This window comes from Ovis canadensis, chromosome 2, assembly GCF_042477335.2.
Source record: "Ovis canadensis isolate MfBH-ARS-UI-01 breed Bighorn chromosome 2, ARS-UI_OviCan_v2, whole genome shotgun sequence".
NCBI lineage: Eukaryota > Metazoa > Chordata > Mammalia > Artiodactyla > Bovidae > Ovis > Ovis canadensis.
Genome location: NC_091246.1, coordinates 241,291,738 through 241,319,524, shown reverse-complemented (window position 1 = coordinate 241,319,524; position 27,787 = coordinate 241,291,738). Strand labels below are relative to the sequence as shown.

Below are 27,787 nucleotides of genomic sequence, written 5' to 3'. Positions count from 1 at the left end.
GACGACAGAGGATGAGATGGCTGGATGGCATCACCGACTCGATGGACGTGAGTTTGAGTAAACTCCGGGAGATGGTGACGGACAGGGAGGCCTGGTGTGCTGCAATTCATGGGGTCGCAAAGAGTCGGACACGACTGAGCGACTGAACTGAACTAAACTTGTTTAACAATACTCACAAAAGCCCCATGAGGTAGGTCTGGTAATTATTTCCCCTTAACAGATGAAGGAACTGAGACACAGAGAGGGTAAGTAACATACCCAGCATCACAAAGCTAACACATGCAGACGTGGGATTCAAAGCTGCTTGGTTCCAGAACGCACACTCTAATCACAATGCCACGTGGCTCTCCCGATGCCGCCTGCTCCTCTTCCCTGCTCCGTGGCCTCCTTCCTGCTCCCCAGGCATGGCAGGCATGTCCCCACCCCCGGGCCTTTGCACCTACTGCTTTGTCCGTCACGAATATTCTCTTTTGCAGGCTCACTCTCCATTTCCTTTGAGTCTTTTTATTTTTCTCTTTTTTCCTTTAGGTCTTGATTTAGGCATTCCCTTCTTTTCAACACTTTTCTCAAATATCTGCCCTGGGCTCCTCCCATTTCCTATCTTCACTCCCTGTTTTAGCTTTCTCATCAGGGCGTATCACTTTCTAACATACTATATTTTATTTCTTTCTCTGGCTTATCATCTGTCTCTCCTACTACAATGCAAGCTCCCAGAGAGCAGAGATCTCTTTCTGTCCACTGCTGTATTGCTGGCACCTAAAGCAGTGCCTGGAAAGTGCTAGATGCACAGAAACATATGTTGCATGAGTGAATGGTCAATGCTGCTCCAAAACGGTGAGCTCTGTACCAGTGTCAAGGATTGTTAGTCGACCTAGATTCTGGGTTCCCGCCAGCTGACCAAGGCCCGAGCTGGCACGGGTGTCAGTGCGATGCCTGGGCTACACTCAACGGGACATGCCTCAGAAAGGAGCTGGGAGTACACACAGCCTGCCCTCAGGGACCAGCGGGCCCTGGGTACCACTCTGGAAAGCAGGAGACAAGGAGTGAGAAATGACACGTACAGGTGTTGGGGCCAGGGAGCGGCACACCCGGGGTCAAGCACACAGCATGCACCCTGTCGCCCTGCCCTCCCTTCACTCTCCCTCTTTACCTGCAGCCCAGGCATTCCAGGAGGGCCTGGTGGTCCAGGAACACCCGGAGGACCCTGAGGGAGAGAAGAAATCATCAGATCCAGAAGAAAGTTCTGCCCCATCGCTGGGGCAGTGGTGTGAGGACGGGCAAGCCTTGGGGTGCTGGCGGACAAGAGGAGACGCAGAGGAGACAAGCGACACACCTGCGGGCCCGGCTGCCAGGAGCTGCCCATCCAAAGTCCCGGAGCACCCTGGGTGGGAGTGGGGGTCGCAAAAGAAGGGGAGAGGTTATAGGCAACGTCCACACCAAGCGCAGGGCTGCGTGGGGAGGCAGCTGGCCAGGGCACGGGGGCCCGTGCATCATGGGCACGGGGCAGAAAGCCAGGCCTCTCCCCCAGGTTCGGGGGGAAGGCTCTTGGCACCACTTACCGGCATGCCAGAGAAGATGGGGTCCCCTCGGGAGGGGCAGGAGCACTCCCCCGGCTCGCCCTGAAAAGAGAAGAGCCTTTGTCAGTGGCAGAGGGACAAGGATGGAGTACCCTCTGGAAACTGACAGCTGGGAGGCAGGGCGGGCTCCAGAGATGGAGAGGGCAGGGTTTAAATCCAGGATCTGCCTCTTATGACTATGCCCTTGAGTAATCTGTTCAACCTCTCTGAACCTCAGTCTCTTCATCTGTACAATGGGGATAATAATGCCCACTGCATAGACTGTCATGAGGATGGACTGGATGAATGTATACAGAGTTCCTGCCACGTGCCAAGCACTCAGCAAACAACAGCTCTTCCCATTACTGCCTTTTCAGCTTCATCACCATCTGCAACTGCACAGGTTTTTGGGCTCATTCCCCTTGGCCCAGCCCACCTTCCATGCCCTTCTCTCCTGGTCCCTCACATCCCTGTCCTCTCACTAGTTCTTTTGAACCCAGTTCCTTCCCCTGTCTGTGACTCGGCACTCATCTGAAAATGCAGCTGCCCACTGTAGGGAGACCTGGAGCTCTCTGGGTCTCCTAGGAACCTGGTTGAGCCGTGGGCTGGCAACCAGGTGAGGTGGGAAGTGTTTGGGGCCCCCTGCAACCTGGAACCAGGGAGCTGGTGGGTGGCAAGAAGACCAGGATGACTCCTCAGCACTCATCCTCCAGTCCAGGGTCACGACCAAGTGCAGAGAATCCCCCGAGTGGCAGGGTTCTAGGGGCTGCTAATTTCCCTGGAGGTACTGGTCACAGGTCCCTGGCACTTACCTTCTCTCCCTGTGATCCCTTCTCACCCTGCAGGGAAGAAACACAGGTGGGTGAGGAGATAGCGGTGCAGAATCAAGGCCAGCGGTGGCTTCCTGCTGCCCTGAGACACAGCACTCACCGGCATCCCTCTGGCTCCTGGAAGTCCAGTCTGTCCTTGGTGCCCATCAGGGCCCTGCAGGGAGAGAGCCCAAGGTCAGTGGGCGGGGCTGAACAACAGCCAGCCAGCTGGGCTGCTTGGAGGGGAGGGTGACGGGACAAATGGAAGCAGCACCAGGCTCCCTGGAACCCACATCTCAGTGACCATGTCCAGAGGAGGAGACTGAGGCCCACGAGACAAGGAGAGGAGGAAGGAGGAAGACTGGCATTTCTCGAGCACTTTCTGGGTGTCAGACACTGGGCCAAGTGCCTGTCAGAGGGCAGTGGACGGAACCCCCCTGCTCCTAGCCCTGTAGGATGGTATTGTTCCACTTCCAGGAGAGGAAGTGAAAGTCACTCAGTCGTGTCCAACTCTTTGCGACCCCATGGACTGTACAGTCCATGGAATTCTCCAGGCCAGAATACTGGAGTGGGTAGCCTTTCCCTTCTCCAGGGGATCTTTCCAACCCATGGGTCAAGCCCAGGTTTCCCACATTGCAGGTGAATTCTTTAAGAGCTGAGCCACAAGGGAAGCCCACAGGGGAGGAAACTAAGGCTTAATGAGATTTTCTAATAGGCCCAACAGGACGGCTGCACCCCGGTCTGCGCTCTATCCCAAGGTCCCTGCTCTATCCTCTCTCTCTTCGGTGCCTGAGACACAGTCTCTCCGTCATAAAAGTTCTCTCAGTTGACTTAAGGAGGAGATAGGGATTTGGGCTCTTATTAAAGGGAATTAAAGGCTCCGAGAGGCTGTCATGTGCTGAAGATCACTCAGCTAGGGACTGTGGAGCCTTGCGGCTGGGATTCAGCTTGAGGGAAGCTGGTCTGGAGAGACCAGCCAGGGCACATGCAGACAGCTGCCTCCTGCCGGACAGGCCACCTTCCCACATGGGACTCAGAGCTCCCTGAGGACCAGGGCCTCCTTCACCTTCACATATGCCTTTACCGGGGGCCGGGCAGGGGGTGCTCCTCGGCTCAGGCAGGGACCATGACGACCCAGACCGACAGTGGGGACTTGGGCAAGGCCGTAGCCCCCTCATGAGAATCAGTGATTCCCAAACTGGGTCTGGACTTTCTCTAGGGATCGATAAAGATAGAAAAGATATGGTTCACTGAGCTATTTTCAACGTTACCAAAAGCTTAAGAAAAATTATACATTTGCCCACGACCTGGCACAGCACCAGTTGGCTGCAGGGTAGCATTTCTTTGATTCAGGCTAGAATTATATCGTCTTGAAAAATTCTAGTGGGTTCATGTGGAGCTGAAGCTAGCTGTTATATAGGTCTTTGATGAATAAAAATGAGGAAATGCACTTATTATTACCTAATCCGTGCAATTTGTTCAATAGATACATCTTTCAGAATATGGGAATCATTGGTGGGACAGTAATCAAGGGAGGTCCTTGAGGGTAATGAGACGGAAAGTGTTGCTGGTCTAGATGGAGCTGTGCTGGCCAGCATGGTAGCCAACAGCCACATGTGGCTACTTAAATTTAAAATAATTAAATTAAATGTAAAATTTCATTCTTCAGTCACACTAGCTATATTTTGAATACTCAAGAGCGACATGGGGCTGGTGGCTGTAGCTCAGGTGGGGCAGAGAGTTCTACTGGTCAGCTCTGTTTTAGATCATCCAGAATGACTCCAAGTTTTGAAGTGGGGTGGGGGGCTGAACATATGGGCTTTGAGTCGGACAGAACTGGGTTCAAGTCCTGGCTCTGTCTCCTCACTCTCAGGCTTTCATTGTCCTCATCTGTGAAATGGGAATAATCATAGCTGTTCCCTTACAGGGCTGTTGTGAGGATTAAGTTAATCTGTTTTAGCATGGGCCTCAGCGTGGTCACTGCTCAAAAACTGGTGGTGGTCAATACTGTCATTCTTCAGGGACTCTCCCCAAACAGTGTGGTCTTCCTACTCCCACCCTGGGCTGAGCTGAGGCCTCTCGCCTCCCATCCCCCACAGGCAAGGTCAGCCCCGTGCCCTCTTCCTGGCAGCAATGCCCTTAGTCCCAGCAACATCCCCAGTGTGGAATACAGAAGGGGCCCTTACCGGAGGCCCAGAGACACTGGCACCAGGAGGTCCCATAGGCCCAGTGGCTCCTTTCACTCCTGGAGATCCCTGTGGAAGAGAGGGTACCAAGTTTGCAGGGCCCAAGTCTGAAGCTCGCGACAATCCAGCAGGTGAGACCAGGCCTTGGGCAGCCATCTGATGAGTATCCCTCAGTTCCCACGTCCCCTGTGCCCACCGCCAGGACATTCTGAAACGTTACTAGTCAAGAGCCCAAGGACGCAGAGGCTCACCTTGGCACCCTTCTCTCCAGCAGGACCAGGTGGTCCCCGAGGGCCCAGAAGCCCCTGCAGATGGAAGCACACTTAGTTATCTCTATCCCTGGGTGGCCCCTTCCCCTGCCAGGCTCCTCCAAGGCCCGAGGCAGACGTACCTGAATGCCAGGCAAACCCTGGGCTCCAGGATCCCCCTGCAAGTCAGAAAAAGGCAGCCTGGATCACAGCTGCTCAAGCCAACCTGTCCCACTGGCAGACCTGGTCTAGGGTGGGGTATCTGCCAGCCCAAACTCAGGAGGGTTCCACAAGGAGACTTGGAGGGTCAAAGAGGGGCAGGGGGTCCAAACCAAAGTCCCAGAGAGAAGCAACAGCAGGCCAGGGTTGTGCCCTGGAGCCTCTGGGGGCGGGGAGGAGGCTGAGGTTTGGAGGGGCAGATGGGAGTAAGCAGTTGGCTAAGTAAGTGTTCATTGGAAGGACTGATGCTAAAGCTGAAACTCCAATATTTTGGCCACCTGATGCAAAGAACTGACTCATTTGAAAAGACCCTGATGCTGGGAAAGATTGAAGGCAGGAGGAGAAGGGGACGACAGAGGATGAGATGGTTGGATGGCATCGTTGACTTAATGGGACATGAGTCTGAGTAGGCTCCGGGAGTTGGTGATGGACAGGGAAGCCTGGTGTGCTGCAGTCCATGGGGTCGCAAAGAGTGGGACAATACTGAGCAACTGAACTGAACTGAGAGTAAGTGCTGGGAGGCAAGCAGGCAAAGGGAAGGCTAGAGGCTCACCTGGGGCCCCTGGACTCCCACTCCTGGAGGGCCGGGCTCTCCCTAAATAGGCAGAAGGACAAGCTTGAGCTTGAGATTCCGTCTTCATCCTTCACCCCTTCCCCAGCCCCTCCTCCTGAACCTCCTCCCCCTCCCCCTCCCCCTGCTCAGTGGCTGATCTCCCTTCCCCGCTCCAGGCCCACTTGCCCCCAGTTTCTCCCCACCCCGACAGGGCTGCAGCCCAGGCCCCCCACACTCACACACACCTGTATGCCCTTCAGTCCTGGGGGTCCTTGAACTCCTGGTAGACCAGGCTGGCCCTAAAAGACACAGGTGAGCCAGGGCTCCCACCAGGACAAGGGGGCAGGAGGGAGAGAAAGAAAGCCCAGGGAGGGAAGGACGAGAAGGCAGGTAGCCAGAACTCACCGGTTTACCAGGCCGGCCCACTCCTTCTGGCCCAGGATCTCCTTTCGGGCCTGGCTTCCCAGGCAGCCCTGCTCTGTCTGTCAGCGCCCCCTGCAGGCCGGGGCAGGCGGTGCAGCCATCACCCTGGTCAGAGATGGGCACAGCCAGAAACCCGTGAGCCAGGCCCGCCGCCAAGAGAGGAGGCACTGGAAACGGGGGTCCCTGTGCCCTTCGGGGAGCTCCGCCCCTCCGCCCACCCCTCCTCAGCCCGGGATATCAATATTGGAAAAGAGCCAGGGCGCCTCCCCCTGGTGCCGGCAGCATCTCATGAGGGTCATGGCCTGACCCCAAAGTCCTTCCCCTTATTAGCTCTCGGCCTGATCTCCTTCTGCTCGTGGGGCAACCTGCCGCCTGCCTGACTGACCTTTTCTCCTTTTGGCCCCACCGGGCCCCGAACCCCTGGCTCTCCCGACAGTCCTGGCCGCCCCGTGGTGCCTGGCGTTCCAGGGTCTCCAGGATTCCCAGCATCACCCTGTATGGAGTAAGATTCAAGGAGGGCAGGGATGACCCAGCTCAGGGCATGGTGGCCTCTTGGGACCTTGAGCCCTTCACTGGGGTTGGGGGCTGGACAGGGAGTGGAGAGCGGGCACAGTGCAATTCAGGAATAGGAGGTGGGGACGGCATCTGAGAGAAAGTGGTGCCCACCCATGCCCACCGAGTTTCCTCTCACCTTTTGCCCTTTCAGTCCACGCTCTCCGGCCTTGCCCTGAGAAGAAATCATTTCCAGCGTCCGTTCCCTCATACTAGACACCCTTACGTATCCGGCAGTGTGTTAGATCCGAGGAAAAGACAACACACAGACAAACCAAAACCTCTGCTCTCCTTCTAGTGAATTTGTGTAGATTAAGAGCCTTGAGTCAGACTTCCTGCCTGGGTGACCCTGGCAAGCTACTTAACCTCTCTGTGCCTCAGTTTCTTTATCTATCAAATGGGGACGATAAAAAGGGCACAGCCTTCTATCCCACAGAGCCCTTGTGAGATTAGACAAGTTGATATATATGAGGCTGTGAATGGCCCATGATATGCTCTATGGTAGCGTTCACTGCTATGAGTGAAGCAGTAACAGCAACAATCGCCCCAGTGGTAACCGTCACTCTTTTCTTTCGTAATTGTCATTCTTGAATGCCTATTGCGTGCCACCAATGCTTCACACACATTGTTCCTAGACTTTACAGCAACACTATTTGTAGGAAACAGAGACACAGAGAAGGGAGGTAACTGGCTCAAATCAAAGGGCTCGTAAAAGGCAGAGGCGGGCTTTGAACCCAGGTCTGTCTGGTGCCAGGTTGGTGGTCTTTCTGCACACTCAGCCATGCTGTGTCCCAGGACGAAGGGCAGAGGTCCGTCAGGCCCGCTCCCTCTGGGGACAGAGGCACTGGCCCCTCCACGCTCCCACCTACCCCTCCACTGCACCAGGAGCCTAGAGACCCAGGCAGCCCTGCCTGTATCCCACCTCCACAGGCCCCAGAACTCACCTGTTTTCCTGGCAGACCGAAACCTGGAGGCCCGGGCTCCCCCTTCTCTCCGCGGGGCCCCGGCAAGGCTACCACATGGCTGTCTTCATCCTGATGTTCGGTCAGGGCTCTGCATGGCTCACAAGGCTCCCCCTGCCGAGCACGGATACAGGGTTGGGGGACCCCAGCCCAGGCTTGGAATCTGGGGCTGGGAATGTAGCCGGGCCTGACCTAGTACCTGGACTGGGCAGGGGGGACAGGTCTCTCAGGAGACATTGTGGAAAACCAGATTAAAAAAGGAGGTGGGGCCAAGCCTCAGGAGTTCTGAACATCATGGTAAGGGATCCGATGTTACCCTCAGGCAGTGGGCAGCCTGGGAGGGTTTGAAGTAGGACAGGAGGAGTGTGTTTGGGATGCTGGCCCTGACTGCATGGGGAAGGTCTTCGGACTCACCTTCTCCCCTTTGATGCCTGTGGGTCCCGCAGGCCCTGGTGGCCCCTGTGTGATAAGAAGCCACGTGTGATGCCCGGCATCTGCCTGGGCCATGCTGGGGCCTAACGTCTGTCCACCTCCCACTTCGTCCTGCTCCCTCGAGCTGTTGTCATCCAAAGCTCACTTACCGGACTGCCAGCTGGCCCTACCTCCCCGAAATTACCCTGAGAGCAAAGCAGAGAACACAGCGTCAAAATGGGGAGGCACACAAGTGTTAGGTCATTCCAAAACCCCAAGCCACAAGAGAGGCCCCCGGGGACCCCTAACCATCCCCACTCCCATTTCCTGGCTAGGAAACTGAGACCCAGAAAGCGAAGGGATTTCTGCCAAGGTCCCCAGGGGAGACTGTGGCCAGCCTGTTTCTGTCCTCAGGCGCAGGCTGCAGAATCCCAGACCCACCCTCAGCCCTGGCCCAGCACACAAAGATCAGGAATTCGTTTATCCAACAGTCACTCGCTGGACACCTGGACGTGCTGTGCATTGGGCAAGGTGCCAGTCAGTAGCAGTGAACAGCACAGACAAAAACGTCTGTGGAGCTTACACCTTTGTGGGGGACACCAATAACATTTAAGTAATTGTAACTGGATGGCCAGGAGTGCTCTGAAGGAAGTAAGCAGGGTGGTGAGACAAAGTAGGCAGGGCAGGCCGTTTTAGATAGGATGGTCAGAGAACTGTTTATTATTATATTCTAACAATTGTTGTCAGAAAGAGGAGACTAAGGCCCAGTCAATGAAAGAGCAGGGGGAGCAAGAGGGGGAAAACGTTCCAGACAGTGGGAGCCACAAAGACAAAATCTAAGAGGTGGGAACATTCTTGACATATTCCAGAAAGGAAGGAGGCGGCACAGCTAAAGCACAGGAAATGGGGAGAGAAGAACCAGATGGAGCTGCAAAGGTGGGCAGGGCTGGGCGTCCGGGGTCTTGCGAGGCACAACCAGCCTCTGAGACAATGTCCAGTCCCAGAAGGATTTTCAGCAGGGAAACAGTGTAACTTGAGCATGTGTTTGTTTTAACAAAGCCACAATAGCTACTGGGTGAGCATGTTGAAGAGCTGCAGTGGCTGCAGGCAGGCGAGCTACAGGGCTGCCACCTCCATCCAAGTAAGAGGCTGGTGGGACCAAGACGATGTGCAGCCGTGGAGGTGAGCCAAGCAGGGGGAGAGGGAGGATTGGGAGAGACCTGTCAGATGGAGGAGATGAGGTGGAGACGGGTTTGGGGTTTGAGGAGGCTTGAAGAACTGGGTATATGCCATTTATGGCGATCAGGAGGGCTGGAAGAAGAAACAGGTGAGGGGGAGGGTGCAAAGCTCCATCTGAGAAATCTGACAAATGATCTGCCTGGTAGAGCGGAGTCTGAACGTATATTCCAGGGTTTCTCACACTTGAACCCCCGTGCACCCAGCAAACCCCTCACTGGAGTAGCTGCTTTACCAGTTCAATGGTGTCATTTGTCTCCAACACAACCACAAATACATACATTCACAGGGCACTGAAACTGAGCGACCCAGCCGAGTAGCAAGGCTCTAGACGCTGGAGCCAGGTTCCCTGTGCTCAAATCCCAGGTCTGCACCCGAACACCCATGTGACTTTGGGCAAATTTACTTGGTCTTTTTGGACCTCTGTTTCCTCATCCACAAAATGGAAAGAATGGAGTACCTACTCCATGAGGTTTTGGGAGGAGGAAACAAGTCAATACATCTATAAGCCTTTAGAATGCTACTTGGCACAAAGTAAGTGGTAAGGAAGGGCTGTTATTGTTATTTTATGAAGTTACTCAATTGTTTTGGATCATCAATAAATTAAAAATACAATACTAAAAGAACTCTCTTGGAGAGCATGTGGGCTCTCAGAAATAAATTCTTTGACTCCAGTCTGCAAAACATTGATGAATTTATTTCTCTGTGGATTTACAGTTTGGTCTCTTGTCCATGTTGTCCCTATGCCCCACCCAGGGGCCCCCTCTCCTGCCTCCTTGTCAAGAAGATCCCAGTTTTCCTGATATCTAACCAGAGCTCACCTTCTCTCCTTTCAGCCCTGTTGGCCCTGGGGCCCCAGCTTTCCCCTGAAAAAAACAATCAAGTCACAGTCACTGCATGCCCCCGACTCCCAATCCCTCCAAGATTCCAAGAGTCCCAGTGTCCACCCAGAAAGAGAAAGGCCAGCCCAGAACTACAAATCCCACAACCCCACAGTGTTTGGACAACTACAGCTGTTACACAGATTGGCACTCAGAGGTTCTAAGAGGGAGTCCTGGGGAGATGCAGGGGTGAAGGGAGACACTGGGCTACAGGCCTGGGGCCCCTACCTCAGGGCCTCCCTCCTGGCCTCTGCCTTGCTTGGGACACTAGGCCTAAGGAGCCAGGGAGGCTCCCAGTGTGGCAAAGATGGGCTGCCTTGGCCTGGCTGGGAGAAGCAGTGACTTACCGGAAGCCCTGGCAAACCGAGGCCAGGAGGGCCCATGTCTCCTTTGGCCCCTGCAGAAGGCTGGAGATGCTGGGCTGCTACAGCAAAGCTGCAGGACGAGCAGGACTCCCCCTGGGGAAGGAAGAGAAGGGATCAGAAAGGCTCGCAGTGATCAGAGGGGTGCAGCCAGAGGACGGGGTCCCTCACCTTCTCTCCTTTGAGGCCTTGGATGCCAGGGTCTCCCTGCAGGGAGAAGAGGTTTATGGGCTGAGAGACTGGGTATGTTGGGGCACCCCAAATTTCCCAGCCATCTATGAGGACAGCCATGTCACATACCACAAACCCTTCAAACAGCCAGGAGTCCCAGGGAGTTCAAGGTCAGCATCCCAGAGTTGGGGCTCATCAACCCAGGTGACAGACAGAGAGGAAGGAAGGCCAGGCTAACCTACCCCACTGGAAGCTGCCTGTACATACCCGATCACCTTTTTGTCCCACAGCTCCCAGACCCTCCTGAAAAAAAGCATCTGTGAGGGAGTGGAGCACACAGTCCAAGCCAGGACCCTAACCGCACCTGCCCACTCATTTCTTCCACCCTCAACCAGCATCCAATCCCAGGAGGAGGGCACAGCCTCACTCACTATGAGGGTTGGCTCCACCCCAGCATGCCCAAAAGGCATCTTAAGCCTTGGCTTAAAGAACCCTCTTTGGTTGCTAAGGAGACCTGGGGCAGCCTTCTAGCCCAGCCCTAAACTCTATGGTTCAGTCCCTACCCCCATGCAACTAAGATCCTAGACTCTCTGCTCACGAGGTCTCTATGGCCATGGGAAGTTTCCAGCCCCTCTGCCCAACTCCTCTCCATGATTATGCCCCCAGGCTTTTTGATGGAGTCCTGTAGACCACCCTAGGCACTCACCCTGGCTGGTGCAGGATCACCTGGTTCTCCCTTGGGTCCTGGCTTTCCAGGGAGCCCCACAAAGTTCTGGAACCCTTCAGGCAGTGTTGGGCACACTTCACAGGGGTCACCCTAGCAGAAGGGAAAGACCATGAGCGGACAGGGTGGGGCTGAAACCCTGGGGAAGACAAGGGGTGAGCCAGGGCAAAGTGGGCAGCAGGAACACTAGGGGGGCAGAGGGTGCTTTCTGTTCACCTGACTCATTCACTCAGAGTACAATTCCTGGACATCAAAAACTACCTCCTCACAACAAGCCATAAGAAATCATTGTGTCCCATTTAGGGGTGTGGAAACTTGGGCAAAAAAGAGAAGCTAACTGACTTGACACATTCATGTATGTGGCAAAGGTGGGATTTGAACTTGGCTCTGTAACTCCAAAGCCAGGCCCTTTATTTAGTAGTCAAAGGCATGCTATTGGAACAAAGGAGGGGTGGGGGTCCCCCAAGGAAGGTCTCAGGTTTAGCACCCTTGATGCTCACTGTCACCTTCAGAGATTGGCTTGACCTCCCACCTGACCCCAGTGCAACCAGGCCTGGGACTCACCTTCTCTCCCTTCAGCCCGGGCACCCCTGGTTTGCCCTGTTGGAGAAGCAGCAGGTGTTAGCCATGGCCGAGAGGGCTGGAGGACAGAACCCCCTCCCTCTGGGGGCCTTGGTAGAGGAGGTCTGGGCATGGTGGGCAGCTGTGCTCCCACTGGGCCACTCACAGGTTTCCCGCCAGGACCTTCCTTTCCAGGCACCCCGGAGCTGCCCTGCGGTCAGAAGAAGGGTTAAGGAGAAGGGTGCTGGCTGTGGCCTCAGCCCATCCACCCCGTCACCCTCCAGTCCCCTCTGGATGGCAGGACAATCTTGCCAAATCTCTTGTCTCCTCTTGGTCAGTTTTGTCAACAAACACTCCCTTCCTGTTGCCTGTCCTTCTCTGTGTCTAACCCGAGTCCTTCTGCTTGCACAGGAAGGGGGATCACGAGGCCTATGTGTGTCCCTGCCCCAGGGCAGCAGGTTGGGAGGTGACCTGAGTGAGCCCAGAGGAACCGCGGCAGACAGACATTTCCAGGGCTTCTGCTCTTTGAGGCACAAGGCCCTCACATGAGCTTGGGTCCTCCAGTTGGACCACTGCGGTCATTAACCAGACTTAGGCCTGTGAACCGAGGCCAAGGCCTTCACATCAGCAAGCACTGGCAGGGGACACTGCCCACTGAGGGGCCCAGCCCCCCAGCCCCTTCCCCAACCTGCCCGCTGCCTGCCTCCTGCTGCCCCGGCCCCCTCGGCCCCATTTTCCTCTCTCCTTTCACCAAGCAGGGGGTTCCCACATGGGCCCCCACTCTTGTCTGTGCTTACCTTGTCTCCTTTGGGGCCTGGAGGGCCACCTGGGTCCCCCTGAGGGCAGAAACAGGGTGGGTCAGCCAGGGGCCTCCCATTACAGTGAGGTCCACACTGGCCCTTTCCCCCAGCCTGGCTCCCTGGGACCCAGCCCCACCTCCCCACCCCGGCCGGGAGGGAGAAGGGTCTCTGAGGGGAAAACGGCTGGAGGAGCAAGGGGTACTCACCGGGGTCCCCGGAAGTCCTATGCCAGGGGGCCCAGGGAGGCCTGGGGGCCCAGGCTCTCCTGCCAGCCCCTCAGGCCCAACAAAGCCAGGGTCTCCCTAGCACAGACAAGGTGGGTGTGAGCGAACCACTGCCTCTGCGCCCCCCACCCCCTCCTCCCCGTCAGAGGGCTGCAGCTCACCTTCTGCCCTTTGGGCCCTATGACACAGATCTCTCCTGGCCGGCCCTGTGGGCGGTGGGGGGGGCAAGCTGTGAGAATGGCTGAGGCCTGGCGCCTCCCAGGACAGCAGCCCCACTGGGATGTGGAAATGCCCACCCTCACTGCCCTGTCTCAAAGCCAGACTCCAGCCAGTGCCCAAGGCCATGAGATGTCAGCTCAGGGCCTAGAGGTCACGGGCTCCTGGACTGGGAGTCATGTTGCGCTGAGTCGCTTCACTGCAGCCCACCATGAGATTCTCCAGGTAAGAATACTGCAGTGGGTTGCCACGCCCTCCTCCAGGGAATCTTCCCCACCCAGGGATCGAACCCACATCTCTTGCATCTCTTGCATTGACAAGCGGGTTCTTTACCCTTAGTGCCACCTGGGAAGCTGGGAGTCAGTCAGGCCCTTTTCTGCCCCCTCCTGGGGCACAGCCCTCCCCTCCCTGAGTCTCCATTCTGTCTGAACAAGGGCAGTGGGTTGGATTCCAAAGGTTACAGTTCGGCACTTCAAGACCACATGCTGAGGGACGAGGGGGTTGTGGGGGGAAGGGTCCCAGCACCGTACATCTCGGCCTGGCTTTCCCGGCGAGCCCTTCACGCCTCCGTCTCCCTTCTCGCCTTTCTGGCCCTGAAGGAGGAAGAGGCAGAATGACGGGGGCTGAGAGAAGGGGCTGGAAGAACCAGGACAGCTTCATCTGCTCCCGAGAGCCAGTCTCAGCCTCCCCAGAGATTAAATGGCTTCACAGGAGGGTAGACAACAGAAAGAACTGCCCAACTAGCCAGGCCACTCACTCAGGGAGTCTGTGGCTTTTTTCCTCCCGGTTTTGGTGGGAATGTGGACAAGGCAGGATGACTGGGGGTGTTGGGGGGGGTGCCACCCACTCTGGGCCCAACGACATCATCCTCTAGGATGACTTTGGACACCTCCCTCTTCCTGTCTGTAGGGTTCGCAGACCTCCCCGGTACCCATCCCCTCAGAATCCAGGCCCATTACCTTCTGGCCTGTGGAGCCGGGGAGTCCTGAGGGTCCCTGAGATGAGAAGGGGACACACAAGAGAGGTGAGGAAAGGATGGGGAGACTGGCACGACCCCACTGCCCTGCCCTGGCCCTGGTCGCATACTCACCAAGGCTCCCAACTCCCCCTTCTCTCCCTTCGGGCCTTCTGCACACTGAGCAGGGAGATAAGGTGTTGAGAGGGGCCCAGGGTCACCCCCAGGGCTCGGAGGGCACAGCCCCCTTCCCCAGGAGTCACCACATATTGGCCCTAAAGCAGGCCTCTCCTCCAGGTCTTACCTGAAGCGGGGCATCCGGGGAGAGTCTAACACAGTCACTGCCCTAGAAGTGGGGAGCAAGGAATCAGCTTCCTAGGGGAGCTGCCCTAGACCTATTTTGAGAAGGAAGGGCCCAGGAATCCCATCATCCCAGGTGCCCCTAGAAAATAGAGGTTTCTACACACTAACCCCTTGAAAGACCCTGGCCCTCCTCCTCTATTTAGACCAGGCTGCAGATTTCCAGCTAAGATGATGGGATGATGATGGCTCACATTCCAGACCAACCCCAGGGCACACTGGGAAGATCCTGCTGTGGGCATGGATGGAGCACTTACCCGGGCTCCCTTCTCTCCCTTGGGTCCTGATGGACCAGGCAGGCCCCGCTCACCTTTCCCTCCCTGTGGATGAGACCAAGACAAGGGCTGGGACCAGAGAAGCACATGAGAGCCTTGAAGAAGCTCTCCTCAGTCTGATCTTTTCCATGCATCCACCACATATGGGTGTGTAAATGAGCACAGCCCTACCCCAACCCCCACCACCACGCACACAGCATATGGATCCCATACGCATCCATCCGCCTGTCCCTCCCACCCCAAAAGGCTATATTTGGTAGATCTATAGTCTCACGCAGAAAGCATCTCTTCCCCACACCCCTTTCCAAGCATGCTAGCTCACACCCAGGGGCTTAGGGACACACGTGCTTGGACACACACATGTGGAATGGCAGACACCCATAACGATGAGTCTCAGGCTGCCCAAGTTCAAATCCTACCTCCACACCTTATTAGTATATGACTTAGGGCAAGTCATGCGACTTGTTTGAACCTCAGTTTCTTCATCAAGAAAATGGGATTCATGTCCGCACTTACCTCAAGGGGCTAAGGGGCTATAATGCAGAAGAAATGTAACCCTGCAGGTAAACTGCTCAGTGCCACTTAGCACACACACGGAGGTGGCCCCAAGAATAACATTATTTATTCACGGGCACACCCAAGAGTGCAATCTCACATTTGCACATGCTGCCTAGCCCATCACACAGTTCTATGGTCTTGTCAGGCCCACAGGTATACAGGTTCACCCCCTGCACATGCAAACACATGTTCAGAAATGCACAGTCACACACACACAAAATCACACCAGTCACACATGTGGGCATAGCTGGCCTTGAAATAAAATGACAGTACCTGTGCCTGAGGCAGTTTAAGAAGGTCATACTGCCAATGGTAGCCCAGGGCCTGACGCACAATAGACCCTTAGATGCGCACAGTTCTTTACATCTTTAGATTCACACACCCCTTACTCTCTCTAACAAACACACACACACACACACACACACGCAAACATACATCTAATCAGCCCCACCCTTATGCAGACTTGGGTGCATGCATGCACGCTAAATCACTTCAGTCATGTCCAACTCTGTGAGACCTAGCGGTAGGGAGCTGTAGCCTGTAGGATTGTAGCCCGCCAGGCTCCTCTGCCCATGGGATTCTCCAGGCAAGAACGCTGGAGTGGGTCGCCATGCCTCCCTCCAGGGGATCTGCCCGACATGTATCTCTTCCATCTCCTGCGCTGGCAGGTGGGTCCTTTACCACTAGCGCCACCTGGGAAGCCCAGGTAGGCTTGGGTAGCCCTGATATAAACACACAACCAGGAGGCCACACGCCATGAGATGGGCTAGCACCACTGAAGAGGGCAGGGGTGTCCTGTTCTCCATCTGGGACTCACCTGGGGGCCAGAGGGACCAGTTGTGACCTGAAAGGACAGAGGAGAGAGGACAGAATCATCTTAGGGAGGAAGGGGAAACCAGGGGCCCAGAGAGGGCAAGCAGTTTAGTCAGGGTCACACAGGAGTGGCTGAACCAACATCCTGTATCCCAGCCCCTGCTCTGCCTCCCAGGCCAACCAGCATGCTGATTTTATATACTAAAGCTGTCAAACTTAGAGGGGTTTGACCTATCTTCTCTAACCTGCCCGGCTTTGGCTAGCTCCACCCCCTAGTTGCTAGGATAACATGGCTGCTCAGTTGCCATGGTAACCCCTGCATATCTGGGGATGATCAGCCTTACTGGATTTGGTGGGTGACAGGATGAAAAAAGGGGTGGGCAGTAGAGGGGTACTTCCTGACATCCCCAAAGGCCAGGGGCTTAGAGCTGAGGGGAGAGGGTTGTGTCCTTTGTGGATCAATGCAGAATGTCAACTCAGAATGTCAGGCTGTGGGAAAGTGGTGACTCATACTGCCCACGGAAGAGGCACAGTTGGGTACCAGCTGGGCTCACAAGTGAGCCCCTTTCCCTTGTTCTTTTGGCCCCCCAGAGGGAGAATGGGCCAGGACCACCTGGAGAGGGATTAGAGGGGAGGCCCCGAGTCAACATGTGGCTTAGGGGGCCATGCTGGGCTGTGTCACCCTGAGCCAGCCCTTCCCCTTCTCTGTCTCTAGAATGACATGGGAAGCCTTCCAAGCAAAGCAGGCGTGAGTCCCTGTGGGGAGTGCTGGGATCAGTACTGAGGCCCTGACCCTGCAGGCTGCCACCCCACCCCCCTTCCACCCTGGAGCCCAGTGCATTGCCGGGATCGCAGAGCATGAGGCTTCCGTCCATGAGGCCCTGGCCTGGTGGGGCTGGGGGTGAGGGTCAGGCCCAGCTCTGGGGGATGGGTGGGCAGAAAGTGTGAAAGTGCACAAAGACCCCCTTGTCCTGAATCAAGACGCTGCCAAGCCAACCTCTAGGCAGCGCCCACTCCCAGCCTCCTCCCGCCCCACCCAGCACACTCTCTCCACTCACGTTGCTCTCCCGGGCACCATGGACACAGGGTGGGCACTGAAAGGGAAGAATGGACCTGGAGGCCAGGTCTGAGAGCCTAGGGCCAGCCTCCTGCACCCCACTGGCCCCCATACACACACCAAGTACACAGGTGTCTGGGTGGAGTTGAGGAGCATAAAGATCGAAATCCCTTCAAATAGGCCATGTCCCCCAACTCCCACCAACCCAGAGCCAAGCCAGTTCTCAGACGAGGAAACTGAAGCCCAGAGAGGAACAACAGTGGGCCCTGGATCACACAGCATACTGGAGCAGAGTGAGACCCCCAAATCCGGGGTCCCATGGGCAAGGCCTGGGCTCTCTCCAAGACGCACATGGCCATTTGCTGCCCACTCAACAGGAGTGTCCAGGGCTAAACAGCCACCTCCTAAGGAGAAGCAGCAGGCAGACAAAATGCCGGGAGCTGTGTGGTCATCCCATCCCAGGCCCAGCCTCCAGGGCCTCAAAGCCTTGTCCAAAGGGCTCAGGCTGGCACCCTCCCAACCAAGCTATTTTCTCCAGTCTAGATGGGAGGCTTACCTCATCGGCTGCTGTCTCCTGGTGGGCCTGGGAAGAGGAGGGGGCATGAGAACGGGCGGGGAATGGAGGGGACAAAGCGCGGCTTCCAAGACCCCTACCCAAGAACCACCAGGAGCAGGGGCCCTACAGAGAGCCAGGTACTTTTCTGCCTCTCCCTCTTCATCTTTCCTTCTCAGAGCTGGCATCTTCAAACCCTAAGCTCTGTCCAAGAGTGGGGGCAGGTGGGACAAGCGTGGGCGGAGAGAATCTCTTACTCAAGGGGTTTACAGAGGACGCGGAGGGCAGACTGAGGACGCCGTAGGCTCCTCCGCCCACTGCCTGTCTCTACCTTTGCTCCTCTTTCTGGCTTCTGGCTGATTCTTCCCGACAGCTGGGCATCCACCTGAGCAGAAAGAATAAGGGCCAAGTCTTGAGAAGGAGACAGTTCTGGGGACCCCTAGGCAGGGGCATGGACCCCAGGGACCCCCTCAGCCTGATATCTGGCAGCTCCCAGGGTATCGAGAGCCTGCTCAGACCCCTGGCACCCCCACAGTCCACCCCCCTTCTTTCCCCCCACCCACGTGATGTCGGAGAAAACAAGACCATGAATCAATGGGATCCTGTGTTCCTGGAGCCAAAGGCTGGGCAAGATGCCTGGTGGGCAGGGAGGCTGCAGGGCCAGGGGTGGGGCTACAAGAGGAACTGGGTTTCCCTGCCACCCCCTAAAGAATCTGGGAGCAGGCAGGGCAGCTGGCCATGGTGCTGGGCATGGAACCAGTCTGGCATTGGCCCAGGTTGAGCCCAGAAGAATGAGTGAGCCCCAAGACAAGCAGTGTGGCGCCTGGCCTCTAATCCTAGGTATCTGTGTCCTGGAGAAAATGCCTTTGGGTGCCAGCCTGATCCTTCCCTCACCAGGGTCTGGGATGGTACCAGTGAAGTTCTGGTTAGTGTCAGAGTTCGATAGGCACAGTTCTCAATGCCAGCAAGCAGGCAGGCACAGGGTCATACAGTGGGCTGTCTCTCTGCCTCTTGGAATCCAGTAGGGGTAGGAAGCAAATAGGCAGGCCTTCCAGTGACCTCCCTGCCCCGGCACACGTGACCAACTGACCCTGGGGGCAGGCTTTAGTCAGATCGGGGGAGGGACAGGACCACTCGAGCCTGTGCCCATGTCTGCCTACCCTGGCTACACACCTTGCTGTTTTGGGGCTCCTCCAGGCAGAAGCAGCGGGTGTAGACCTTGCCCTCAGTCTGTGGATTGATCTCGATGAGCTCATTGTTCTGGGTGTCCCGGCGGGCCTTGGAGGTCTCTGGGGAACACTGTCAAGTGTGGGGGAAGGGCTGGGGTCAGTACAGAAGGTGGACCCCCCTTAACCCTTAGGATGCCTTAGCATCCTAAGATGTCTAGGCATCCCCTTCCCGGCCCTTCTCCTCCAGCACATTGTGCCCCAGGGCGGTGCCCCAGCCTCTCCCAGCTGGGCTGGGTCCCGGCCACTCACCCCTCCTGGTAAAATCTCACAGCAGCCCTCCTCCAGCACGAGCTCCGGGTCACAGTAGATGTGTGCCTGCTGAAGGTCAAACTGCAGGGGACACACAAGTGTCACTTCATTTTAGCAAACAGCTCTGTGTCCTGGCCCCCAGGGAGGCACAGAGATGGCTCCATCCCAGGGTTTGCCCTCAGAGGCTTTCCAGTCTGGCCTGGGAGATCATCAAGAATATAGTCACAAAATACAAAGCAAAACCATACACCCAAGATAGAGGGAGAGGCGGGAGAAACGTTCGCTTTGGCCAGAGGAAGCGGGGAAGAGGAGGTTCCATTCAGGCTAAGCTGTGAGGACCAGTAGGTATTCGGCAGGTAGGTATGCAAGGACAAGCACTCCAGGTGGAGGTAACAGCATAGGCAAAGGCTAGAGGTGTGAAAGTATTAGGTGAGAAGGATGGCCGGCATGGGATCAACCAGAGCCAAGGTGCATGGACAGACAGAGTAGAAGGTGATGCTGCAGACATTTTAGGGCCCAAGTCACGAAAGGCCTTGAATGCCAGGCTGCACCTGGAGGTCAGTAGGGAAGCATAAGGGGATTCTGAGCCCTGGTGAGATACAGGTTCTGGGGAGCCCACTCAGGCTCCCAGAAAGTGGGAGCAGAGTCCAAGCCTGACCTAGCACTCACCGAGACAGGTTTGCCCTGCTCAGCATCCAAGCCCAGAAAGACATGGCCCACAGGCTGTATGGATCGCCAGGGCCCTAGAGGCTGGGAGGAGGCTGACATGCAGTCCACGTGCACGGAGGCCACTCGTTCGGCCATGCTCAGCACCAGCTTGTGCCAATGCAGGTCGAAGAGCTGGGGCACTGAGAAGATGCAGGACACAAAGTCACCATCTTGGCCGCGGGCCCTCAACTCCAGGCTCTGCTCTTGACTGTTGACTTCCAGGGAAATCTGTGTGCAGCAGGGGAAAGGCAGGGACAGAGAATCAGAGCCCTGTGAGCCACAGCCTGACAAAGGTAAGGGTCCTCCTGCTCATTTCACAAGAGGGGAAACTCAGCCCACAAAGCAAGGAAAGCTGGCTGGGGTCACAGAGAAATACCTTCTAAAAGAATGGGATAGGTGTGCTGCAGGTGGCCTCAAGGGTGGGCAATGGGGTGGAGCAGGGAGGCTCCAGAATCACAAGCTGGGACAGAAGCTGGACTGGACTGGTACCGCTCGATACCCAAGAGCAACACGGGTGGAGCGAGCAGGGCACCAGGCTCACCTGCGGGTACCCGTCTCCATCAGTCACTTGAAACAAATACCACGTGTTCCGGTGGGTGTGTTTCTTCATCAATAGTGTCAGCACCAGGGCAAACTCACTGGGGAGGCCCCGAGGGAACACACGTCTGTGGGTAGAAGAGGGAGGGTACCCTGAGGCTCAGGTAAGAGACCATCCACTGCCCACTCTGGGCCCTCAGCACTGTTGGACCTACATGAGACATAGATAGGCATTCAACGTCCCATGGACACACATATACATATACACACCCATTCATTCTACAGACATTTCTTGAGGGCCTACTATGCGTCAGGGGTGGTCTGGTTGCTGCAGGTAACAGGTGAAAAGACAGAGAAGAGGTCTGTCCTCAGGCAGCCTGCAAGTCTGACGGGATGATGGGGGCGGTAAGGCCATAAACAAAGAATCCTCAGAATGACTGCTTCACTCTTTCACGAGGATTCCAAGGAAACCAGCATGCCATGGGGAAGATGACCAGGCCTGGGGGAAGGGAAGACATACTGAAAAGAGATGACTAGATTGAGCATGACTAGAGAATCAGGAAAGAAAGAGGAACGTTCTGGAAGATGAGGCTGGAGAGGTAAGCAGAGGCCAGAACACTCAGAAACTTATAGGAGCTTGAACTTGACACGCATCAACGCATGTGAATACACACACGCACACACACAAACACACCCGACTCTTTCAGGCTCCCTCCTCCATCCTGGGGTCCTCACCATGCCCAGGGGATGCAGACCTGTCCTCACCTACTGCTAGCCAGAGATGGGGAAAGGACAGAGGGTGGGCCTGCCAGTCCCCTCGCTGCCTGCCCTGCCAGGCCCAGGAGTGGGACCAGGCTGACTCCTGGCAAGGAGTGAGATAAATGACCCACGGTCCCCCTGAGCTTAGCTTCACATCCAGAGTTGCTGAGGAGTGTGGCTCAGACTGATTCCCAGTGGCCACACTGGGGCCTTTACCGCGTGGGCTGGGTGACTGAGATTGCTCCCAGTCGCAGGATATGCGGTCCCTTGGGATTTCGGATCTTCTTGATAGCAGACGTTTTCACGAGGCTGAGTCGGTGGATGAGGTTGAAGCCTTTAGGGGAGACACCAGATGACGAGTTCAGCTGGGCAGGTGAGTGGGGTACAGGCCACTCCAGGAAGATGGCGGAGGGGGGACAACAGGCTGAGCTGGGTGCTCACCAGTCACGTTGGTCGATAAGTCACTTCTGTGTTCCAACTTGAGTCCTTCTTGCTGTGAAGGTGGGCACTGCTCCCCTGCAAAAGAATTGGCAGTGAGGGCATCTGGAGGGGCTCAGGCTGAGGTGGAGGCATAGCTCTTGGGGAACCTAGGACAGAGCCAGTTCATGTTCCCTACTCTGGATCTTCAGCCAGGCTCTGCATTGGGCTCCTCTCAGCTTTTGCCTTCTGACCCTGGTGGTGGCTCAGTCGGTAAAGAATCTGCCTGCAATGCAGGAGACCCAGGTTCGATCCCTAGGTCAGGAAGATCCCCTGGAGAAGGAAATGGCAACCTACTCCAGTATTCTTTCCTGGGAAATCCCATGGACAGAAGAGCCTGCTGGGGTCACAAGAATCAGACATGACCTAGCAACTAATCCTACCTACCCACCCTGGGAGTCAGGGCACAGATGGGAAGACTGAGGCCTGGCCTAAGGCTACTAAGTGAGTTCATAGCTGAGCAAGATCTCCTAGAGCCCCAGGACAGGGGCCAGGCTGCTTTCATTCTAGAGAATGAAAGAAATTCTAGACAGCTCACATATCCCACGACACACACCTGAGTGGGGGACAAAGGAGCACTTCAAGGGCAAGGAGATGTCAGATCCGTGCACACTGTGTTATACATCTATGCACACGCGGGTCTGCACATGTGTGAGTTGCAGATGCCTGTGCCACCAGGAATGCCATGTGCCGCCGGTACACGTGCTCTCAGCAATGGGTGGGGTTCCGCTCCGCAGCCAAAACAAAGCAGGCCAGACACAAGTCTGAGTCAACAGACTGACTTTTCACCTGGAGAGCCACCTTATGAAACTGTGCGGAAAGGCTGAGGGCCTGAGTGGACCACAAGCTCAAGGGAACCACCAGAATTTTAGGGCTCCAGACAGGCTATATGAAGGGGGTAGAGGCTCCAGCAGAAGGGGATAGCTTATTCAGGTCTCCAAAACCTTAAAGGGACCAGGTAAGCAGCCATGGGCCTGCCTCTTCTCTAGGGCTGATTGAACAGAAGTTTTGAGAGAGGTACTACAACAGAAGAGACAGAGGTTAGAATTTTTAAAAAGAGAGAGCTTTTTCATCAATGCAGATAGGGTAGCTAGGACCAGGCGATGGATATAGCTCCCAGAGGCCAGGACACTGGACTCCTTGGATCCCTTGCTAGGAGAAGGGATCCTGGATCCCTAGGCTCAGTGACCAACCCCCCTCACGGAATCCTTCTGCCGCAGGTCTGGCCAGAAAAGCTATCACCGTCTTTAGCAGCAGCAGCAGCAAGGGGTGACTCACCCCTTGGCAATGGGCCCAAATTCCTTACAGATGTTGAAATTTTCTGCCCCAATCCCCAGGGGACCCAGTGAGGGAGAGGAGAGTAAAGCATACGTGGGAACATGCAAAAACACATATGTAGACACACAACCCACAGGTTGCCACATACACCCTCTCACATCTGTCCCTGGGTTTTTCTGCCTCTTTTGGCTGGATTGGGGGGTTCTAGGAGTTCTATTTCTGCTCAACTACATGGCCAGAGGGCACCCAGCAGGGCAGGGCAAGCTGCCCGGTCAACTTCCTCTGGCTTTGGGCCCTGGAAAGCTACACCCTTCTGTCTTATCCAGCGTCTGGGCCTTGAGACAGGCCCTTTATCCAAGATTGCCAGGGAGGAGGAGGAGCACGTGGGCTGGAGAATGGATCCTCCACATGGAAAGGACTGGAGAGTCCTGGCCTGTCTGCAAGGAGAGCTTTCTGCCGGCTCCTCCCCACCACGCTGGCCTCACCAGCCCTTGGGGCACAGGTTGGGTTTATGTATTGGGGAAGGGGGTTCTTCTCACACACAGAGACATAGGAATATGTACAGAAGCACAGAGCAGCTCTGAGATGTAAAAACAGAGAGGCCCAGAGACACACAGATATGTAGACAGAAATACACACACTCTCTAGCTCAGCGGTCTCCCAACTTTTTCGGCACCAGGCACCAGTGTCGTGGAAGACAATTTTTCCAAGGACTGGGGTCTGAGAGGGATGGGTTCAGGATGGTTACATTTACTGTGCACTTTATTTCTATTATTGTTACATCACCTCCACCTCAGATCATTAGGTGTTAGATCCTGGAGGTCGGGAACCCCTGCTCTAGCTCGCCTCATGCTGGCTCATGTGTGCAAACAGCTCAGGCCACCCTGAGCCCAGCCTCTGGACTCTCCTATAAATGCCCACGTGACTGAGGTCCATGAGCACATACCTGCATAGGGCCCCACACCTCAGAGAGCCAGTGGCAGGCCTATGGCACTCCGATCCTCACATCATCTCACCTGCATCTGCCCCATGGCTGTAGGTGACACAGAGACTGAGCAGCCACAAGCCAGGGGCCCAAGATGCCCACATCCCGGTCCAGAGAAGTCGACTGCAGCCACAGCACCTGAAAACCACAGGGAGGGGGAGGGTGGATTCCAGAGCTCACAGAGAACAATTTCTCACGTGGGCAAGCAGCAGCCAGCCCGTGGGGCCCAGGTGCTGGTCCTGGGGTGGCAGGAGGTCTGGCCAGGCATCAGTCCCTCTCAGAGGCCCAACCGCAGGTCTTGGGCTAGGATTTGGGCTGTGGTGATATTCAAAATATTTAACCACCGGTATGGCACGGACATCCAGCAGCCAGCGCAGAATGCTGGCCAGAGCAGTGAAACCAGGTCCAGGCAGCATCGGGCTGTGCTAGTGGACAGTTGCTGGACTGAAGAGAGATCGAGAGGGTCCTAAAAGGCCAGGTCACTGGGGATAGCGCGGAAGTTTGAAGCAGATGCTATCTGCCAAGACAGTTGGAAGTATTTCAATATTTTATCAACCTGTGCACTGTATAGGTATATGCTAATCTGGTACCTGGCTAGCTGCACCCAGCTCAGCCAGCTGGCCCTTTTTGGCACCCACAAGGGGCTGACAACTGAGCTGAGTCTCCTAGAGTCATCACAGGGGCCAAGGAAGCTTCCCTCATGGGTGCAGTGGGAGGGAGAGCAGGTCACGGGGCTCAGGACCTTGTTGCCAATCTCCCCTGCTGATGGATGCTCGTCTTTTAGTTTTATTAAACCCTGATGGATGGGCTCAGATAAATCAATGCGGGCTCAGCAAGCGGCCAGGCGAGCCATACATCATCCGGCGTCCCCTGAGACAGGCAGCCCGCGCATGCGCACACAGTCATGATACACACAGATATACAGGCATATATACACGCAGGCATATTTGTGCACTGTGTGCACACAAGCCTACCTACACACAGGCAGGCTCACAGAGACATGTGTTCAGGGGCCACCCAGATACACCAGCTTGTACGCATACACGTGCACAAGGGCAGGCGATGACTACCCTTCCTGCAGGCCCTCCTGTTGGGAAGTTCTTATGCAAGCCTGACCTCATTCTCTCCAGCTGTAAAGGAATTCTGTTTCCCCCTCCCTCAGTTCTGGATGGGGAACGAGAGCAGGAAGGACCCCTCGCCTCCATATATTTGGAAATAGGACCCCAATCTCCCTCTTCTTGAGGCAGAACTGTTCCCCCACCCTCAGTTCAGTTCAGTCGCTCAGTCGTGTCTGACTCTTTGCAACCCCATGAATCGCAGCATGCCAGGCCTCCCTGTCCATCACCATCTCCCGGAGTTCACTCAGACTCACATCCATCGAGTCCATGATGCCATCCAGCCATCTCATCCTCTGTCGTCCCCTTCTCCTCCTGCCCACAATCCCTCCCAGCATCAGAGTCTTTTCCAATGAGTCAATTCTTCATATGAGGGGGCCAAAGTACTGGAGTTTCAGCTTTAGCATCATTCTTTTCAAAGAAATCCCAGGGTTGATCTCCTTCAGAATGGACTGGTTGGATCTCCTTGCAGTCCAAGGGACTCTCAAGAGTCTTCTCCAACACCACAGTTCAGAAGCATCAATTCTTCAGTGCTCAGCCTTCTTCACAGTCCAACTCTCACATCCATAGATGACCACAGGAAAAACCATAGCCTTGACTAGACGGACCTTAGTCGGCAAAGTAATGTCTCTGCTTTTGAATATGCTATCTAGGTTGGTCATAACTTTTCTTCCAAGGAGTCTTTTAATTTCATGGCTGCAATCACCATCTGCAGTGATTTTGGAGCCCCAAAATAAAGTCTGACACTGTTTCCCCCACCCTACTCATCCCCCATTCTGCCGGTATCCCTCCAACCCTCTCCTGACCTCCCCCTCCTGCCAGTCAGTGGAAGGACTGCCAGCTGCGAGAGGCGTCTGCGTGCGTGTGGAGGCGTGAACGTCCATGTGCTCCCTGTCCCCTTCCCGCTCCTGACCTCTGGCCTCCACTCACCTAGCCCCAGCCAGAGCAGGGCACTACAGAGATAGGAGAGATGCTTCCGCGAGGAAACGATCCCATCCCAACAGGAAGGCACAGACTTGGGGTCAGGGAGAGTCAGAACTGCCGTGGAGGTAGAGCTTATCCGGCTGGAAAGAAGAGGACTGAAGTCCAGAGGGGGAACGCCTTTTGCCCCAGATCACATAGCAAGCCCAGCGCCGGGAGGCAATCCCCTCCACCCTCACTTACCTTGGCTGGGGTTCGCCCCCACCTCACTGAGTAATCCAGGCAGCCCAATGCAGCCAACCCCAGAAAGCAGGGCCTGGGTTCCTCAGCCCGCTGGAAGGTCCTGGATCACTTCTGGCCGGCTTCGGGGAGCCCAAGTTCCCGGGTCCCGAGCTTTGGGGGCTGAAGACTGTCCCGCTCGCGCGCCCGCGCGCGCGACTGCCAGGGACTGCCGGCTACTCCGGGTGGGGGAATAGGGGGCGGCTCCAGGGGGCTGGGGACTTGCCAGGGCTGCTAATGGAACACAGCTGGACCCGCCCGCCAGGCTGGAGGAGGGAGGGAGGACCGGGAAGGGGCTCCAGCGGTGGCAGAGGCGGCGGGACGCGCGGCCCCGCTGGCCTGGCTGCGGTCCCAGGCCCGCCCCTCCCATTTGCCCGCCAGGTGAGCGAGCGAGCTAGGCGGGACCCTGCGTGCCCGGAGCTGCCCTGCAAGGGGGCTCTGGCTGCAGGCGGGTGGGGTGGGGAGGAGTCCGGCCCTTTAAGAGCCAGGCCTGGAGCTTGAAAGGCCTCCCCTTTGCCATCACCTTCCCCTTCCCCGGCTGGGCCTCCAGAAACCGGGGTGGGGGTGGGGCTGGGGGAGGGGGAATGAAGACCCTCCTCCCCAGTTCCGCGGCACCCGTGACGTGGCTGCTGCCCAAGACTCCTTGGTCAGCTTTTTCCAGTTTCTGAGCTTGACATTCCCTGTGACTCTGTTCTCTGACCGTCTGAACTGGGGGAAGGGGGGCTCCCTCCAGGAGTTGGGGAGGGTGCTAAATTAACCCCTTCTTCTCAGGACTCAATTCCAGACAAGTGGAACCCAGCGGGTCCCCTTATTCCTCCTAACTCCTTGAGGTTAGAAGGGCTCAAATCCCTATCCTCGAGTTGTGAACTTACTATTTAATGATAACTTTACTTTCTCATCTGTAAAATGGGATAATGACTGCATATACTTTGTGAGCAGAAAACAAATTAGTCTGTAAAAGTGCTTACCAAGGGCGCAAAAGAGGAGCTCAATAAATATTCGCTATTTTATCATTATTATGGTGAATGCTGGCAGGATCTGAGGATGGAGGATGGGGTGAGGGGGTGACACTGGGCCAGCCCAGCAATGGAGAGGGTTTTGCTTTATGCTCAGAATGCAAGGAAGCAAGGGGAATTGAGGTTGGATGAGGAGAAGGTTGGACTTCCGAGGAGAAGGAAGCAGGTAAAGTGTCTAGTTCTGTGCAGAGGCAGGGGGATGATCAAGGTGACCCTCCTAAGGGAGGTAGCAAATTTCTGGGCCCCAAGGATAACGACCTATTGAGAAGTAGGTTCAAGAAGTCCTTGAGCATAAAAATGCCTGTGGGGGGAGCAACTGGAGTCTCCTGATTTGGGGCTGGGGGGCTTCCTGGAAAAGCAACATTGTACAGCCATAGCCCTGTGGCCCCATGTAACCTGAGGTGGGAGGGGGAGGTGGGCAGGACTGGGATTTCCCGCCTCCAGAGCCTGAGGCGCTGAGTCAGCGGAAACCCAAGCCGTGGCCACAGAGGCGCACCACTGTGGTCCCTGTGCAGAGCCGGCCCAGATGACAGTGGCAGGGCCTGGGAAGCGCTGAGCTCAGCAGGCGG

At 56.0% G+C, this 27,787-nt stretch overlaps 1 protein-coding gene across 3 annotated transcripts in view; it reads right to left on the bottom strand.

Moving 5' to 3' along the window:
* The window catches only part of COL16A1 (collagen type XVI alpha 1 chain), a 55,562-nt gene extending 29,193 nt beyond the window's left edge, over positions 1 to 26,369 (bottom strand). For 2 of the 3 annotated variants that reach the window (XM_069574776.1, XM_069574777.1), the window contains exons 1-43: positions 26,167 to 26,369; positions 23,919 to 24,025; positions 21,589 to 21,663; positions 21,364 to 21,481; positions 20,393 to 20,516; positions 19,813 to 20,079; positions 19,144 to 19,224; positions 18,839 to 18,964; positions 17,997 to 18,050; positions 17,669 to 17,695; positions 17,114 to 17,149; positions 16,060 to 16,086; positions 14,667 to 14,729; positions 14,354 to 14,395; positions 14,185 to 14,229; positions 14,054 to 14,089; positions 13,625 to 13,687; positions 13,040 to 13,084; positions 12,861 to 12,956; positions 12,652 to 12,690; positions 12,021 to 12,065; positions 11,858 to 11,893; positions 11,276 to 11,386; positions 10,837 to 10,872; positions 10,570 to 10,605; positions 10,384 to 10,494; positions 9,977 to 10,021; positions 8,090 to 8,125; positions 7,923 to 7,967; positions 7,491 to 7,622; positions 6,686 to 6,721; positions 6,380 to 6,487; positions 5,977 to 6,099; positions 5,817 to 5,870; positions 5,572 to 5,613; positions 4,943 to 4,978; positions 4,803 to 4,856; positions 4,552 to 4,620; positions 2,487 to 2,540; positions 2,369 to 2,395; positions 1,560 to 1,619; positions 1,334 to 1,381; positions 1,151 to 1,204 (exon numbers count right to left, since the gene is read on the bottom strand). In XM_069574776.1, coding sequence (XP_069430877.1) covers positions 1,151 to 1,204; positions 1,334 to 1,381; positions 1,560 to 1,619; positions 2,369 to 2,395; positions 2,487 to 2,540; positions 4,552 to 4,620; positions 4,803 to 4,856; positions 4,943 to 4,978; positions 5,572 to 5,613; positions 5,817 to 5,870; positions 5,977 to 6,099; positions 6,380 to 6,487; positions 6,686 to 6,721; positions 7,491 to 7,622; positions 7,923 to 7,967; positions 8,090 to 8,125; positions 9,977 to 10,021; positions 10,384 to 10,494; positions 10,570 to 10,605; positions 10,837 to 10,872; positions 11,276 to 11,386; positions 11,858 to 11,893; positions 12,021 to 12,065; positions 12,652 to 12,690; positions 12,861 to 12,956; positions 13,040 to 13,084; positions 13,625 to 13,687; positions 14,054 to 14,089; positions 14,185 to 14,229; positions 14,354 to 14,395; positions 14,667 to 14,729; positions 16,060 to 16,086; positions 17,114 to 17,149; positions 17,669 to 17,695; positions 17,997 to 18,050; positions 18,839 to 18,964; positions 19,144 to 19,224; positions 19,813 to 20,079; positions 20,393 to 20,516; positions 21,364 to 21,481; positions 21,589 to 21,663; positions 23,919 to 23,991 — 2,835 coding nt within the window. In that variant the 5' untranslated portion in view covers positions 23,992 to 24,025; positions 26,167 to 26,369. The remainder of the gene's footprint in view (positions 1 to 1,150; positions 1,205 to 1,333; positions 1,382 to 1,559; positions 1,620 to 2,368; positions 2,396 to 2,486; positions 2,541 to 4,551; positions 4,621 to 4,802; positions 4,857 to 4,942; positions 4,979 to 5,571; positions 5,614 to 5,816; positions 5,871 to 5,976; positions 6,100 to 6,379; positions 6,488 to 6,685; positions 6,722 to 7,490; positions 7,623 to 7,922; positions 7,968 to 8,089; positions 8,126 to 9,976; positions 10,022 to 10,383; positions 10,495 to 10,569; positions 10,606 to 10,836; positions 10,873 to 11,275; positions 11,387 to 11,857; positions 11,894 to 12,020; positions 12,066 to 12,651; positions 12,691 to 12,860; positions 12,957 to 13,039; positions 13,085 to 13,624; positions 13,688 to 14,053; positions 14,090 to 14,184; positions 14,230 to 14,353; positions 14,396 to 14,666; positions 14,730 to 16,059; positions 16,087 to 17,113; positions 17,150 to 17,668; positions 17,696 to 17,996; positions 18,051 to 18,838; positions 18,965 to 19,143; positions 19,225 to 19,812; positions 20,080 to 20,392; positions 20,517 to 21,363; positions 21,482 to 21,588; positions 21,664 to 23,918; positions 24,026 to 26,166) is intronic. The other variant, XM_069574778.1, reaches the window with a different exon arrangement.
* Positions 26,370 to 27,787: the final 1,418 nt, after the last annotated feature.